Source organism: Plecotus auritus (genome assembly GCF_963455305.1).
Source record: "Plecotus auritus genome assembly, chromosome: 1".
Classification (NCBI taxonomy): domain Eukaryota; kingdom Metazoa; phylum Chordata; class Mammalia; order Chiroptera; family Vespertilionidae; genus Plecotus; species Plecotus auritus.
In genome coordinates this window covers 3,428,306-3,440,691 of record NC_137770.1, presented here as the reverse complement: position 1 = coordinate 3,440,691, position 12,386 = coordinate 3,428,306, and the positions used below count along the sequence as shown (strand labels likewise).

General features: G+C 66.9%; 1 protein-coding gene across 7 annotated transcripts in view; it reads left to right on the top strand.

Annotated features, from left to right (window-relative positions):
- Positions 1-394: 394 nt before the first annotated feature.
- The window catches only part of PACS2 (phosphofurin acidic cluster sorting protein 2), a 37,681-nt gene continuing 25,689 nt past the window's right edge, over positions 395-12,386 (top strand). For 2 of the 7 annotated variants that reach the window (XR_013959434.1, XR_013959435.1), the window contains exon 1: positions 474-706. Coding sequence is in view for 4 of the 7 variants with exons in the window: in XM_080648256.1 (XP_080504382.1) it covers positions 588-706 (119 nt within the window). In the remaining 3 variants the exon portion in view is untranslated. Of the gene's footprint in view, positions 707-12,386 lie in introns of all 7 variants that reach the window. The other 5 variants (XM_080648255.1, XM_080648254.1, XM_080648256.1 and 2 more) reach the window with 4 other exon arrangements.

The following is a 12,386-nucleotide window of genomic DNA, read 5'->3' as shown; positions in this document are numbered from 1 at the left end:
ACTCCGGGACGCGCCGAAGCCCGGGTTGGTGCCTGGGCACAACGACTGCGCCAGGGGGGTGTGGGGGGTCGGGGAAGCGCGCTCGGTGGGCGCCCCCGCGGGCGGACCGAGTGGTGCCCCTCGGCACCTCCGCCGCTCCCGGGGGGCGGGGCGGGGCGGGGCGTGGGGCGGGACCTTGCGCAGGCGCGGGCGCGCGCTCCCGCGGGGGCGGGTGGGGTCCTCGCGCGGCGCCGGCGGGGAGGGTGTGCGCTCACCTCACTTCCGGAGGGCGCTCGCGGGCCGTGATTGGGCCTGAGGGGGTGAGCGCGCGCCCGCCCAGCCAATCGACGGCGCCAGCGGCGCGCGGTCGTGGCCCGGGGGCGCGCGGCGCGGTCCCGCCAGCGGGGGCGCGCGAAGCGGGGCGGGGCGGCTGCACTTCGTCGCCGCCCGCGGGCCCGTCCGCCGCCCGCCCGGCCGTTCCAGCCGCCCAGCCGCCATGTGACCGCGCCACCGCCCTCCGCGCGCCCGGCCCGCCCGCCGCCCGCCGCCGCCGCGCGTCCGCGGCCCGGCCGCAGCCCCAGACCGCCGAGGAGCGGGGGGCCGGCGCCATGGCCGAGCGGGGCCGCCTGGGCCTGGCCGGCGCGCCCGCCGCACTCAACACGCCGGTGCCCATGAACCTGTTCGCCACCTGGGAGGTGGACGGCTCCAGCCCCAGCTGCGTGCCCAGGTACTCCGCCGCCCTTCCGGGCGCTTTGTTCCCGCGCGCACCTGCCGGCCACCGGGGCCCCCACCCGGGACCGGCCACCCAGGACCTCGCGCCGGGGCCCACACCCGGGGCCTTCCCCCCGGAATCTCCGTCTGGGAACTCCACCCGGGACCGGGCCACCCAGGATTCCACCGGGGACCTGGCGCGCGGGCTGTGGCGTCTGCGCCCCTTTGTGGACACACGCGTTCCCTGCGAGGTGCCCCTGAGCGCGGACGGTGCCCCAGGTCCGCGTCTCCCAGGCTGTCCGGGGCGCTCACCTGGTTGGCGCCCAGCCGGGTCCTGGCAGCAGCCTCGTGATGGGGTGCTGGAGGAGCGACCCAGGCTGCCTCCTCTCCACGGGGTACCACAGATTCCTTTTACATCCAGCCACACGGAGGGCTGAGTGGCCTGGGAGTGACCCTCAAGGCACCCTGTCCAGTGGACACCCAGCCTGGGACCTCGATTGTGTGCCTTCACCAGCACATCCTCACCCCCCGTCCTGGGGTACGGGACCCCTCGGCGCTGGTGGTGTCAGGCCCCCCCCCCCCAACTTTGCCCTGTGTTTGGTAATCTGGAGCCTCTGCTTGGACATGTCCCTGCTCTTTGCATCCTGCTGGTAGTTCCGCCATCGCCAAAGACACTTGCGTCGCCCTTGGGGAAGCCCCTTGCCCAGCGGTCACAGCTGGACCGGCCAGTGCTGTGGCCAGCCCCACTCCACTCCACTCCACTCCACTCCACTCCACTCCACTCCCAGCTTCCCCGGTTCAGCTTCAATCTCCGCTGTCTCCTCCCGATGGTGGTCCCTGCTGATGCAGCTCCAGGCTGGTGCGGAGAGACAGGTGGCTCTGGAATAGACGCGGGCTGCAGGGGCTGCAGGGAGGAGCCTTGGGGCGGCCGGGGGGACCTACTGGGGGGACCTCCAGGCCCAGGACGCGGCTGGGCCCAGGCCCTCTGCCACGGCTCCTCAACAGGTCTTGTGGAGTGAGACGTCGGGTCGCAGAGGTTCCCCCCACACCCTAGGGCGCAGGGCCCGGCTGTGCCAGTGGACAGGGTGGGCCTCGACGCCAAGCTCAGGCCTGGACTCCCCTCCTTTTCCTGCCCTGGAAGTTGCCCACAGCCGGGGGTCCTGCTGGACCCTCCCCACCCCCAGCCTCTCCTGTCCGTCCCTCTGCCTTGTCACCAGCACCCCTGGGCCTTTATGCTCCCCTCGTCCATGCTTGCCTCCTCCCGGCCACGGGTCCCCAGACTCCGTGCCGAGGGCAGCCTGCCTGGGCTGCGTCTCTCAGCAGCTTCCTGGGGGGGGGGGGGGTCCACGAAAGACCACAGTTTTAACTGGGCCTGGGGGCGGGGGGTGGGGAGGAGGGGAGTGCAGGAGAGGCGGGCGCTGCGTGGGGGGCTGTCCCCCACGGAAATGCAGTAGAAAGCCCCCCTTGGCGTGTGTGGGGGGATGTGGGGTCTGGGCTGGATGGCACGGATGTTGGGAGCTGCCATCAGGGTGGTCAGAGTTGGTGGCCGACCGCAGGGAACGCCACTCGCTGCGGCCCCTCCCTGCGGTCCAGCGTGGCCCTGCCGTCCCTCCGGGCATCGGCGTGCTCCGTGGGCCTTGTACGAAAGGGGTCCTGTTTCCTGTTCTCGGTTTTGCCCGATCTCTACGTTGCTGAGTGGCGTCCATCTGATGTCTGTCACTCTGCAGGGTGACCCTGCGCAGACAGCGGGTGCTTCTCTCCCGTCAGGGGACCCTTGGCTCGTTTCTGGTTTGGGCCAGTTACGACCGTGCCGCGGTCAGCCTCCCGCCCCCGTCCCCGTCCCCGTCCCCGTGTGCATCGCCTGTGTGTGGCAGGCCTGCCGTGAGCACATGCTGGCAGTGGGGTTTGGGGGGTGTGTGTGTGCCCAGCGTCACTCCCAGGCAGCTTCCCAGCGCGCTGTGCCAGCGCCGGCCTCCTCGGGCCTTCTCGCCAGCTCTGCCTGACTGCGTTTTGGCCAAGCCGGTAGGTGTGGAACGGTCTCGTGGTTTTGATTTGCGTCTCTCTGATCGCCAGGACAGGCCACTTGTCCATCCTCGTCAGGGAAATCCCTCCCCCTTTCTCCTGCCAGTGTTCTTTCTCCTCCCCGGCTCCGTCTCAGCAGCTTCCTTGGGGCTAGCGGGGATGTTGCCTGGATTTGTGGGGACCCCCCCTCCTCTTCCGACCAGGTGTCCTTCCGTGCACAGCCGACGCTGCTGCTGTGTCGGCCTCGTCTCTTTCCTGCTCTTCCCTCTCAGGTGGCGGTGGCGGTGGTGGTGACAGCGCTCCTCCCTGCTCACCCTGACCCCCGGGCCTCATTCGCGGGGCCCGCCCTCCCCCGCCTCCTGTCCGGGGAACCCCCACGGAGTCTGGTCACTTTGGATGGACCGTTGCACTTCCCCGCTGAGGTTCACGCGTTAATTGTCAGTTTCTGGGCTTGGACATCTGTTCACATGCTACTGTCCCCACACATTTTTAAAAAAATATATTTTTTATTGATTTCAGAGAGGAAGGGAGAGATGGGAACATCCATGATGAGAATCATTGACCAGCTGCCTCCTGCACGCCCTCGAGTGGGAATCGAGCCCACCACCCGGGCATGTGCCCTTGACCGGTTGAATCTGGGACCCTTCAGTCCACAGGCTGACGCTCTGTCCACTGAGCCAAACCAGCTAGGGCCAGGGCTACATCTAAAACACATACGAGCCGAAACCGGTGTGGCTCAGTGGATAGAGTGCCGGCTTGCGGACTGAAAGGTCCCAGGTTCGATTCCGGTCAAGGGCACGTACCTTGGTTGCGGGCACATCCCCAGTAGGAGGTGTGCAGGAGGCAGCTGATCGATGTTTCTCTCTCATCCATGTTTCTAACTCTCTATCCCTCTCCCTTCCTCTCTGTAAAATATCAATAAAATATATTTAAAAAAATAAATAAATAAAACACATACGATTTGACTGATTTTTTTTTTGAGAGAGAGAGTAAGGGAGAAAGAGAGAAAAACATTGATTTGAGAGAGAAATTACCCATCCGTTGCCTCCCCCCTGTGCCCCGACAGGGATTGAACCCGCCACGTAGGCGTGCACCCTGCCCAGCAGTCAGACCCGCACCGTGTTGGTGCACGGACGGACGGCGCTCACTAGCAGCCACGCCGGCCAGGTGTCCCCGCGCGCGTTCCCGGTGCCTCCCTGTCCGCGCTGGCCTGCTGGAGGGCGGTCACGGAGGAGCTTAGCTGGACGGGCGTGTGACAGCTGGGTGCCCCGCGGCTCCCCCCGCCCCCCCCCCCCCCCCCCGCAGCCAGAAGGTCTGCGTCTCGGCCCAGCACCCCTGCAGGTGTGTGTCTGCCCCGCCCCCAGGTCCGGGACATGGGGGGGGGGGGGGCCTGGGCTGGCGGACCGCTCCCAGGCTGGCCTCGTCCTCCTCCTGCCGCTGCGCTCCGTTTAAACCTGCGGCAGGGGCTGGGCGCCGGGGCTCAAAGCTGCTGTGACCCCTGGGGTGCCGGCTGCGCTGCGGGAATGTGTCTTCCCTCTTCTCTCCGTCACAGCGGGCCCGCGGGCAGGCGGGCGGGTGTCGGCTCCGTGAGAAGAGGTGACACCATCGCCAGGCCGCCGGCAGCTACCTTCCAGGGCCTATTCCTCTGGATCCCGGCTCTTCCGTGGCTGTGGTGGCTGCTCCTCAGGGCCTCCTTCTGTGCTTCCTGTGAGTGGGTGTTGAATGCCATCAAACACTGTTTTTTTTAAAATATATTTTATTGATATTTTTACAGAGAGGAAGGGAGGGGGATAGAGAGCCAGAAACATCAATGAGAAACATCGATCAGCTGCCTCCTGCACACCCCCCACTGGGGATGAGCCCGCAACCAAGGTATATGCCCTCAACCGGAATCGAACCCGGGACCCTTCAGTCCGCAGGCCGACGTTCTATCCCAGCCTTGGGCAAACTACGGCCCACGGGCCGGATCCGGCTGTTCTATCCAGTTCTCTTGCTCTCCCCTCCGCTCCTTTACTCTGAATTTATATTAGTTCACACAAACACTCCATCCATGCTTTTGTTCCGGCCCTCCGGTCCAGTTTAAGAACCCATTGTGGCCCTCGAGTCAAAAAGTTTGCCCACCCCTGTTCTATCCACTGAGCCAAACCGGTTAGGGCTTATACACTTTTTAAAAAATACATATTTTTTTATTGATGTCAGAGAGGAAGGGAGAGGGGGAGAGAGAGAGAGAGAGAAACATAAATGATAAGAAGGAATCATGGACCGGCTGCCTCCTGCACGCCCCACACTGGGGATCGAGCCCACGACCCGGGCCTGTGCCCTGACCGGGAATCAAACCCTGACCTCCCGGTTCACAGGTCGACGCTCCGCCGCTAGCCACGCCGGCCGGGCTCCGCCACGTTCGCCACCCAGGGGAAGCGCGCGGGACCTGCAGGGCCGCGGGCGGCTTTAGCGTCCCTCGCGTGCTTTTATGCGTAGAATCGTTCCGTTCACGTTATCTGTACGTTTTCCCGTTCTCCTTTCTTTAACCTGATGGGATATTTCCAAGTTTCTTAGTTTCCAAACGTATGGGGTTCTTTCTAGCTCCTTTTCCGTGGTTGAATTTGTGGCTTCTCTGCCCTCCATCATTCTGGAAAGTTCTCGGCCTCTCTTTCTTTGGTTGTGTCTGCCCCATTCTCCACCTCCCCACTTCCAGAACCCCGCCCGGACGTGTGTACCCTTCCCACCGGGCAGGCTTTGTCTGTCCCCGAGGCAGCGGCCAGGTCCCAGGCCCCTCTCCCGCACTGTCCGTGTCCCATGCGAGGAGGTGCTGCTGCGGGCAGCGGCTCCGTGGGGGGGCGGGGCGGGGGGGGGCGGGTCCCCCAGTCCTGCCGAAAGCTGGAGGCCGATGTGCCTGTAGTTGAGCAAAGATGCCGTGCTCAGGATGTGGGTTCGCTTGGGTTTGGGGAAGTCACTGATCTATTTTGAGGGTGTGTGTTTGGGAGAATGGTGCTGGAGCTGAGGTTGGGTTGGCTGCGTGCAGGAGCGGGTGTATGGGTGGGGGTTGCAGGGTTGGAGCCGGGGGCAGCCTTGGCAGCCCCGGGGAGGGGGGCGCTGCATCCGGGAGAGACGGAGGAAGCTGACTTAGGGGTGCACGGCCTGTGGACTGGGCCTCTGGGGGCGCCTGGCCATAGCTGCCACCCTCTGGCCCCCGCTGTGCACGTGCCTGGCCGGGCCTGCCCTCTGGTGCACGAAGCGGGACTCCTGCTGGGACCCAGGCTGTGGCAGCGCCCCCCCCCCCCCCCCCCCGCCGCCCCGGGCTGGCTTCCTCGTTGGTCCTGTCCACGGGCCCCTGGTGCGGGCGGGGAGCGTGTGCCCAGGGGGTGCCAGACGGGCCCTGCGGGGAGGCCCGAACCTGCGTGCAGGGTTTAGTTCCTCCTGCCTGGAGGGGCGTGGTCCCCGTCGGGGCGGGCTTGGGAGGTGCAGCACGGCGAGGGCGTCCCTGTCCGGACGCGCTGAGCCCCTGGAGACGGCACTGCGTGTGTCCAGGCATCTGCGGCGAACACCGGCCTCGCCCACTCTGGGGAGGCAGCCTCGGTGCCCACTCGGTGCCCGCTGCCCGAGGTTCTTGCCCGTGGAGCGCAGGCTGCAGCCGCAGGTCCTGTACGGTCGGGCAGGACGGGCCCCCGGGGGAGCGTGGTAAACGCAGAGCGCGTGGTGGGAGACGCGGGAGCGGGGGCGTCTTTCTGCCCCTGAGCCCCACGGGGTGGCGGGCACTTCCGTGTCTGCCCCTGGCACCGCGGGTGGCGGGCACTTTCGTGTCTTCCCCTGGCACCGCGGGTGGCGGGCACGACCCAGGAGGGAGACGCTGTCGCAGGTCCCCGCAGGGATGTGAGGCTGTGGCCTCTGGGGTCTGGGCAGGGCGCAGGGCTGGGGCGTCTTCTGTGTCTGCCCCTCGCCCTCCCCCCTGGCGCTTGCAGGGGAGGCGGCGGGGGGTGGGGGGGACCTGCCTGGGGTCCAGAGCAGCACGGCCAGCCGGTCCTCGAGGTTGGGTTCAGTTGGAACCCGGTCGGAGCGGTTCTGCTGGGGTCAGCCCTGCGGCCGCTCCAGGCGCCGTGAAGGTCGCCCTCCGTGGTCTGGGCAGTGGCGGGAGCGGGTCTGTGCGTCTGGCGGGACCTCGTGCCTGTCCTGGGCCCTGTCCTGGGCCCACTGGGAGAGATGCCACCACCCTGGTTCCCTCTCTCCTGGCCGCCTCCTGGAGAGCGGTCCCTGGGAAGGGCGGTGACCAGCTGCTTGCAAAGGCCTTTCTCCCTCCCGCCCGCGCCCCCCCCCCCCCCCCCCGTGCCCTGCCTGGGCACACTCAGCACTTTGGCCCCGGCTGCTGACACTCCATCCCTGTGTCACCACCGCAGAGGCCACGGGCCGGGGCCAGCTGCCACCTCAGCTGCCTCCCTGACATGGGGCCTGCCCTGGGCTCAGGTCCCCTGAACGCCGGAGCTGCTCTGCGTGGAGAAGCTGGGCCGTGCGGGCGCGCGGTGCGCGGACCCTGGAGCGAGGGCAGGGGCAGCCATGCATGTGGGCACCCCCCCTGGGAGAGGCTGGGGAGCCGCATGGGCCCTAGGAGGAGCTCACGGGCCTCGTCGCGCTCTGCCCCCCACTCCCACCTCCCTCCCTGCTCCGCCCGGCTGACCTAGGGGCTCAGGGCCACGGGGACCACAGCCGCCCGAGGGGCAGGCTCTTCAGCTGCAGGTGCTCTAGCTGCTGTGGGGGTGACGCGCTCAGGGCCCCCCCCATCACCTCGCCCTGGGGGGATGCAGAGGGCTGTTCCTCCCCTGTGGGCCCCGGCCGGGGCAGGCCTCGCCCCAGGCTCCGAGTGCTGGGCCTGCACAGGAGGAGGGCAGAGTGGGCGCGGGGGCGGCCGGGAGGTGCGGGGGCTCTAGGGGCCCCCTCCCGGCTCGGCCTGTCCAGACCCCTTTCTGGCCTCCCGTGCCCGTGCCCGGCACCTGCTTGTCATTCAGGGTTTGCTCCCTGGGGCCCTGGCCCTGTTCTCCGCGGTTAGACTGTCCCCACCACCCCCCCCAAAAGGCTGTGGGTTTGATTCCGGGTCAAGGGCAGGTCCTGGGTTGCAGGTGTGATCCCCAGTCCCAGCTGGGCGCCTGCGGGAGGCAGCCAATCGAGGCCCCTCTCTCACATGGATGGCTCTCTCTTTCCCCCTCCCTCCCCCCCTCCCCCCCCTCCCCCCTCCCCCCTCCCTCTGAACACCCGATGGGAAAAGCCTTGGCCGAGGATTAACGAAGGACTTGATCCCTGGCAGCTGTCGCCTGGAAGAAGCCCCAGAACCAGGCCTTGCTCTCCCGGCCAGCACCCGCCCGGGAGCTCTAGGGGAGGCGAGGGCCCCGGCTCCTCGGGCCGTCGGTGCTAGACCAGTGACCAGTCCCCCGGCCTGAGCTCTCCTCGGCTCCTCGCCTGGCTGGCAGGGGCCAGACGGGTCCCGGGTCCCGGTGGGTTCACAGCCTGGCAGGGCGGGGACCTGCGCCCCTGAGAGCGGGGAGAGGGGGGGCGGGGAGGGGACCCGAGGGCGGCGAGTGCCCCGTGTCAGCACGGCGCTCGGCACTGGGACAGGAGGCGCCAGCCCCACAGGCGACCTTCCCAGGGCGGACAGGCTGAGGCAGGGTGCCATCGGCTCCAGCCACCAGCACCTTGGGCAGCCCCAGGCACAGTCCTGGCTTCAGGGTGAGAGAGCCGGGACAGGAGGTGACCCTGTGCCCATGGGGGGGCGGGAAGTGGCGCTGACCCCTCCTCGGCGTGGCCCTGCTCCCGGGAAGCCTGGCACACAGGAGCTGCCTGGGTGGCCGGGGCCGGGGAGCGGCTGAGAAGAGGCCCCTCGGCCCTACGCGCCGTGGCACATGCGGTCAGAGGCTGCGGAGGCCCGACAGCCGGGCGGGTCCAGGCTTCCAGAGGGCCTGCTCTGGCCGGGCTGTGGTGACCGAGGACCCGCTACCGGGACCCCAGGAGTCTCATTGGTGCTCATGGGCCTGCCGGGCTGTGGTGACCGAGGACCCGCTACCGGGACCCCAGGAGTCTCATTGGTGCTCATGGGCCTGCCGGGCTGTGGCCAGGGAGAGGCCGTGAGGAGGGCCGGGAGGCGGTGGCTGAGCGAGATGGGGAGCAGGGCGAAGCGAGGCCAGGGCACGTGTTGTCGGGGTGCAGCCAGAGCTGCTGCCCCCCATCGCCTGTTGCTCAGCAGAATGAGCGGAGCAGGAGTGGCAGGGGTGTGAGGGCGGCACAGCGAGTGGAGGGGAGGGGCCAGGAGGGACAGGGCCCCGATGCCCCTGACCTGGGGGGCAGTGTCCAGCGTCTCAGGTGTGATGGGGGTGGGGCCGTGGCCTAGCCCCGAAGGCTTTGGTAGCAGGTCCAGGCCGCAGGCCCGGAGGGAGATCACGCGGCCGACGGGGGTGCTTTCGGGGCCCCCAGCCTGAACCTCTGCTTCCTGCGCCCGCTGCTGCCCTTCACCCAGCTCCCCAGCCGGCCTGCGCGTCTCTGCCTAATAAACCCCTCGTGGGGCGTGGGGGGTCCTCACTCACAGGAAAGCCCTGGGCCCCTAGGGGCCCTCGCCAGCCCGGGACAGTGTGGGGTTCCCTGCGGCGTTGGTGAGGTGCGCCCACGTCCGGCTGTGGCCTGGAGGCGGAGGGGCAGGGGTGACCCGGGCCTCCGAGTCACCCAGGTGCAGGATGCAGGCCTGTGGGCGGGCCTCCTGATGGCTGGGGCCGGAGGGGCGGCGGCCCCTGCGTGTGAGTGGGGGCGTTTCCCACATTGTCTGCTCCGCCCCCGGGAGCCGTCCCCACAGACACACAGCCCCCGGGAGCCGTCCCCACAGACACGCAGCCCCCGGGAGCCGTCCCCACAGACACGCAGCCCCCGGGAGCCGTCCCCACAGACACGCAGTCCCCGGGAGCCGTCCCCACAGACACGCAGCCCCCGGGAGCCGTCCCCACAGACACGCAGCACTCTGCAGGCCCGCTGCTCCGTCCGCTGGCCATGCTGCCCCTCACCCCCAGGCCTGGCTCCGCCTCCCGCTGCGCCCTGTCGCCCGTGGAGTTGGCCTCTGCTGGGCGAGAGGTGGGCGCAGAGCCCCCGGCCTCCCTCCCCCCGCCCCTTCCGAGGAGTCCCAGCCTTCCAGACCAGGCCCTGACGGCCCCTGCCTCCTGCGGGCGCGTGCTGGCCCTGGGCGCGGGGAGGGCGCCTCTGACCTGCTCCCTGATGAGCAGGAAGCAGCCGTGTCCAGATGAGGCCCAGACACCGGGGACGGCTGCGGGGCCAGCGGGCGCTGGCGGCTGCCCAGGCCCGGGGAGGTGGCCGGCGCAGCGTGCGGGCGGATGGGAGCCTGCCCAGAGCCCGAGCAGGGCCGGGGTGCTCCTCTGCCCCCCAGTCCTCTTCCCGGAGGCGGACCGGGTGTGGGGCCCCCCGGCCAGCTGCCACGCGGAGCCCGGCGCCCACTGAGACAGACACGCGATGGCACGGCCTTGTCAGCCCGGAGACAAAGGCCCCTCAGTTCTCCCTCCTACAGACACGGTCAGCACGTTTGGGACCACAGAGGCCCGGCCGTGTCCCGTGTCCCGTGACCTGTGTCCCGTGGGCTGCAGGGAAGCCGCGGGAGTCAGCGTTCTCACAGCGGCTGCGTTTTCCAGAAACCCACACACCCTGCTCCGTGCCCAGCGCTGCCCTGGGGGCCCCGTGCCTCCAGCTGGCGATGCCGGGGACCTCTTGGTGGGCTACAGAGGGTCACCACGGGGCCCCCCACATCGCTCAGAACAAAACCTGCTCCCGGCCGGTCACAGCCCCGCCACGGCCTGAAGGTGTCCCCTCACCCCGAGCCGTTGGGGGGCCAGGGCTCAGCACAGGGCTCTGCAGGCGTGGAGCAGCGCGCCGTACACGGGGAGGAGGGCCGACACCCCAGCACCCAGCACGGGCGAATCTGGAAGCCGCTCCTGGGGAGGAGGCCGGGGCAGAGGCCCCAGGCTGAGGGGTCCCGGGACGAGGCTGTGCAGTGGGCACCTGCCGGGGTGGCACCGTGAGGGCGGAGGCCACGGCCAGGGGTCCTGGCGGGTGCGGAGGCGTCCTGGAGTGGAGGTGATGGCTGCCCCCACGCCGAGTCCTACTGCCACTGACTCGCCCCGTACACGTCCCGCTGGTCCATGCCATCACGTGTATGTGCCACAACAATGACACGTCTTAAGAAAAGGGACAGGGGTGGTTCTGGATGCTAGGACACCAGCCGGCAGGCGAGCGGGGTGCTGTGTCCCTGCGGGCCTGTGTGGCCGACGGCAGGAGGGCCGGGCGGCGGCTGGGGGCCTGGGCCTGGGCCCGGGCCTGGAGGGTGGTGGGGAGCCCTCTGTGGCCTTCCGCGTGTGGTCCGTGTGCTTCTCTGAGAGCCTTGGTACTCGGGACATCAGCCTTGGTCCGCGCGGCCCCGCGGCCCCGTGTCTGTGCCCTGCGCTGCCTCTGACTTTGCTCGTGGCGATGTCCCCATTTCAGTCCTTGGAGGAGTTCGGGGCACTGTCTGCCCAAAGTCGGCCCAGCTTGTGAGTGAGCAAGTGAATGAATGAATGAGTGAATGAGCGAGCGAGGGAGTGAGTGAATGAGTGAGCGAGCGAGCGAGTGAGTGAGTGAGTGAGCGAGCGAATGAGTGAATGAGTGAGGGAGTGAATGAATGAATGAGGGAGTGAAGGAATGAGGGAGGGAGTAAATGAGGGACGGAGGGAGTGAGTAAATGAGTGAGTTAGCGAGCGAGCGAATGAGTAAGCGAGAGAGTGAATGAGTGAGTGAATGAGTGAGCGAGGGAGTGAATAAATGAATGAGTGAGTGAGCGAGGGAGTGAGTGAATGAGTGAGCGAGCGAGTGAGTGAATGAGTGAGTGAGCGAATGAGTGAATGAATGAGTGAGCGAGTGAATGAATGAGTGAGGGAGTGAATGAATGAATGAGGGAGTGAAGGAATGAGGGAGGGAGTAAATGAGGGACGGAGGGAGTGAGCGAGTGAATGAATGAGTGAGTGAATGAATGAGTGAATGAATGAGGGAGTGAATGAAGTAATGAGTGAATGAGGGAGGGAGTGGAGGAATGAGAGAGTGAATGAAGGAATGAGGGAGTGAATGAAGGAATGAATGAGTGAGGGAATGAATGAATGAGGGAGGGAGTGGAGGAATGAGGGAGTGAATGAAGGAATGAGGGAGTGAATGAAGGAATGAGAGAGTGAATGAAGGAATGAATGAGGGAGGGAGGGTGTGAAGGAATGAATGAGGGAGTGGGTGAAGGAATGAATGAGGGAGTGGGTGAAGGAATGAATGAGGGAGTGAGTGAAGGAATGAATGAGGGAGGGAGGGAGTGAATGAATGAGGGAGGGAGGGAGTGAATGAATGAATGAGGGAGTGAGTGAAGGAATGAGGGAGGAAGTGAAGGAATGAGGGAGTGAATGAAGTAATGAGTGAATGAGGGAGTGAATGAAGGAATGAGAGAGTGAATGAAGGAATGAATGAGGGAGGGAGGGTGTGAAGGAATGAATGAGGGAGTGGGTGAAGGAATGAATGAGGGAGTGGGTGAAGGAATGAATGAGGGAGTGAGTGAAGGAATGAATGAGGGAGGGAGGGAGTGAATGAATGAGGGAGGGAGGGAGTGAATGAATGAATGAGGGAGTGAG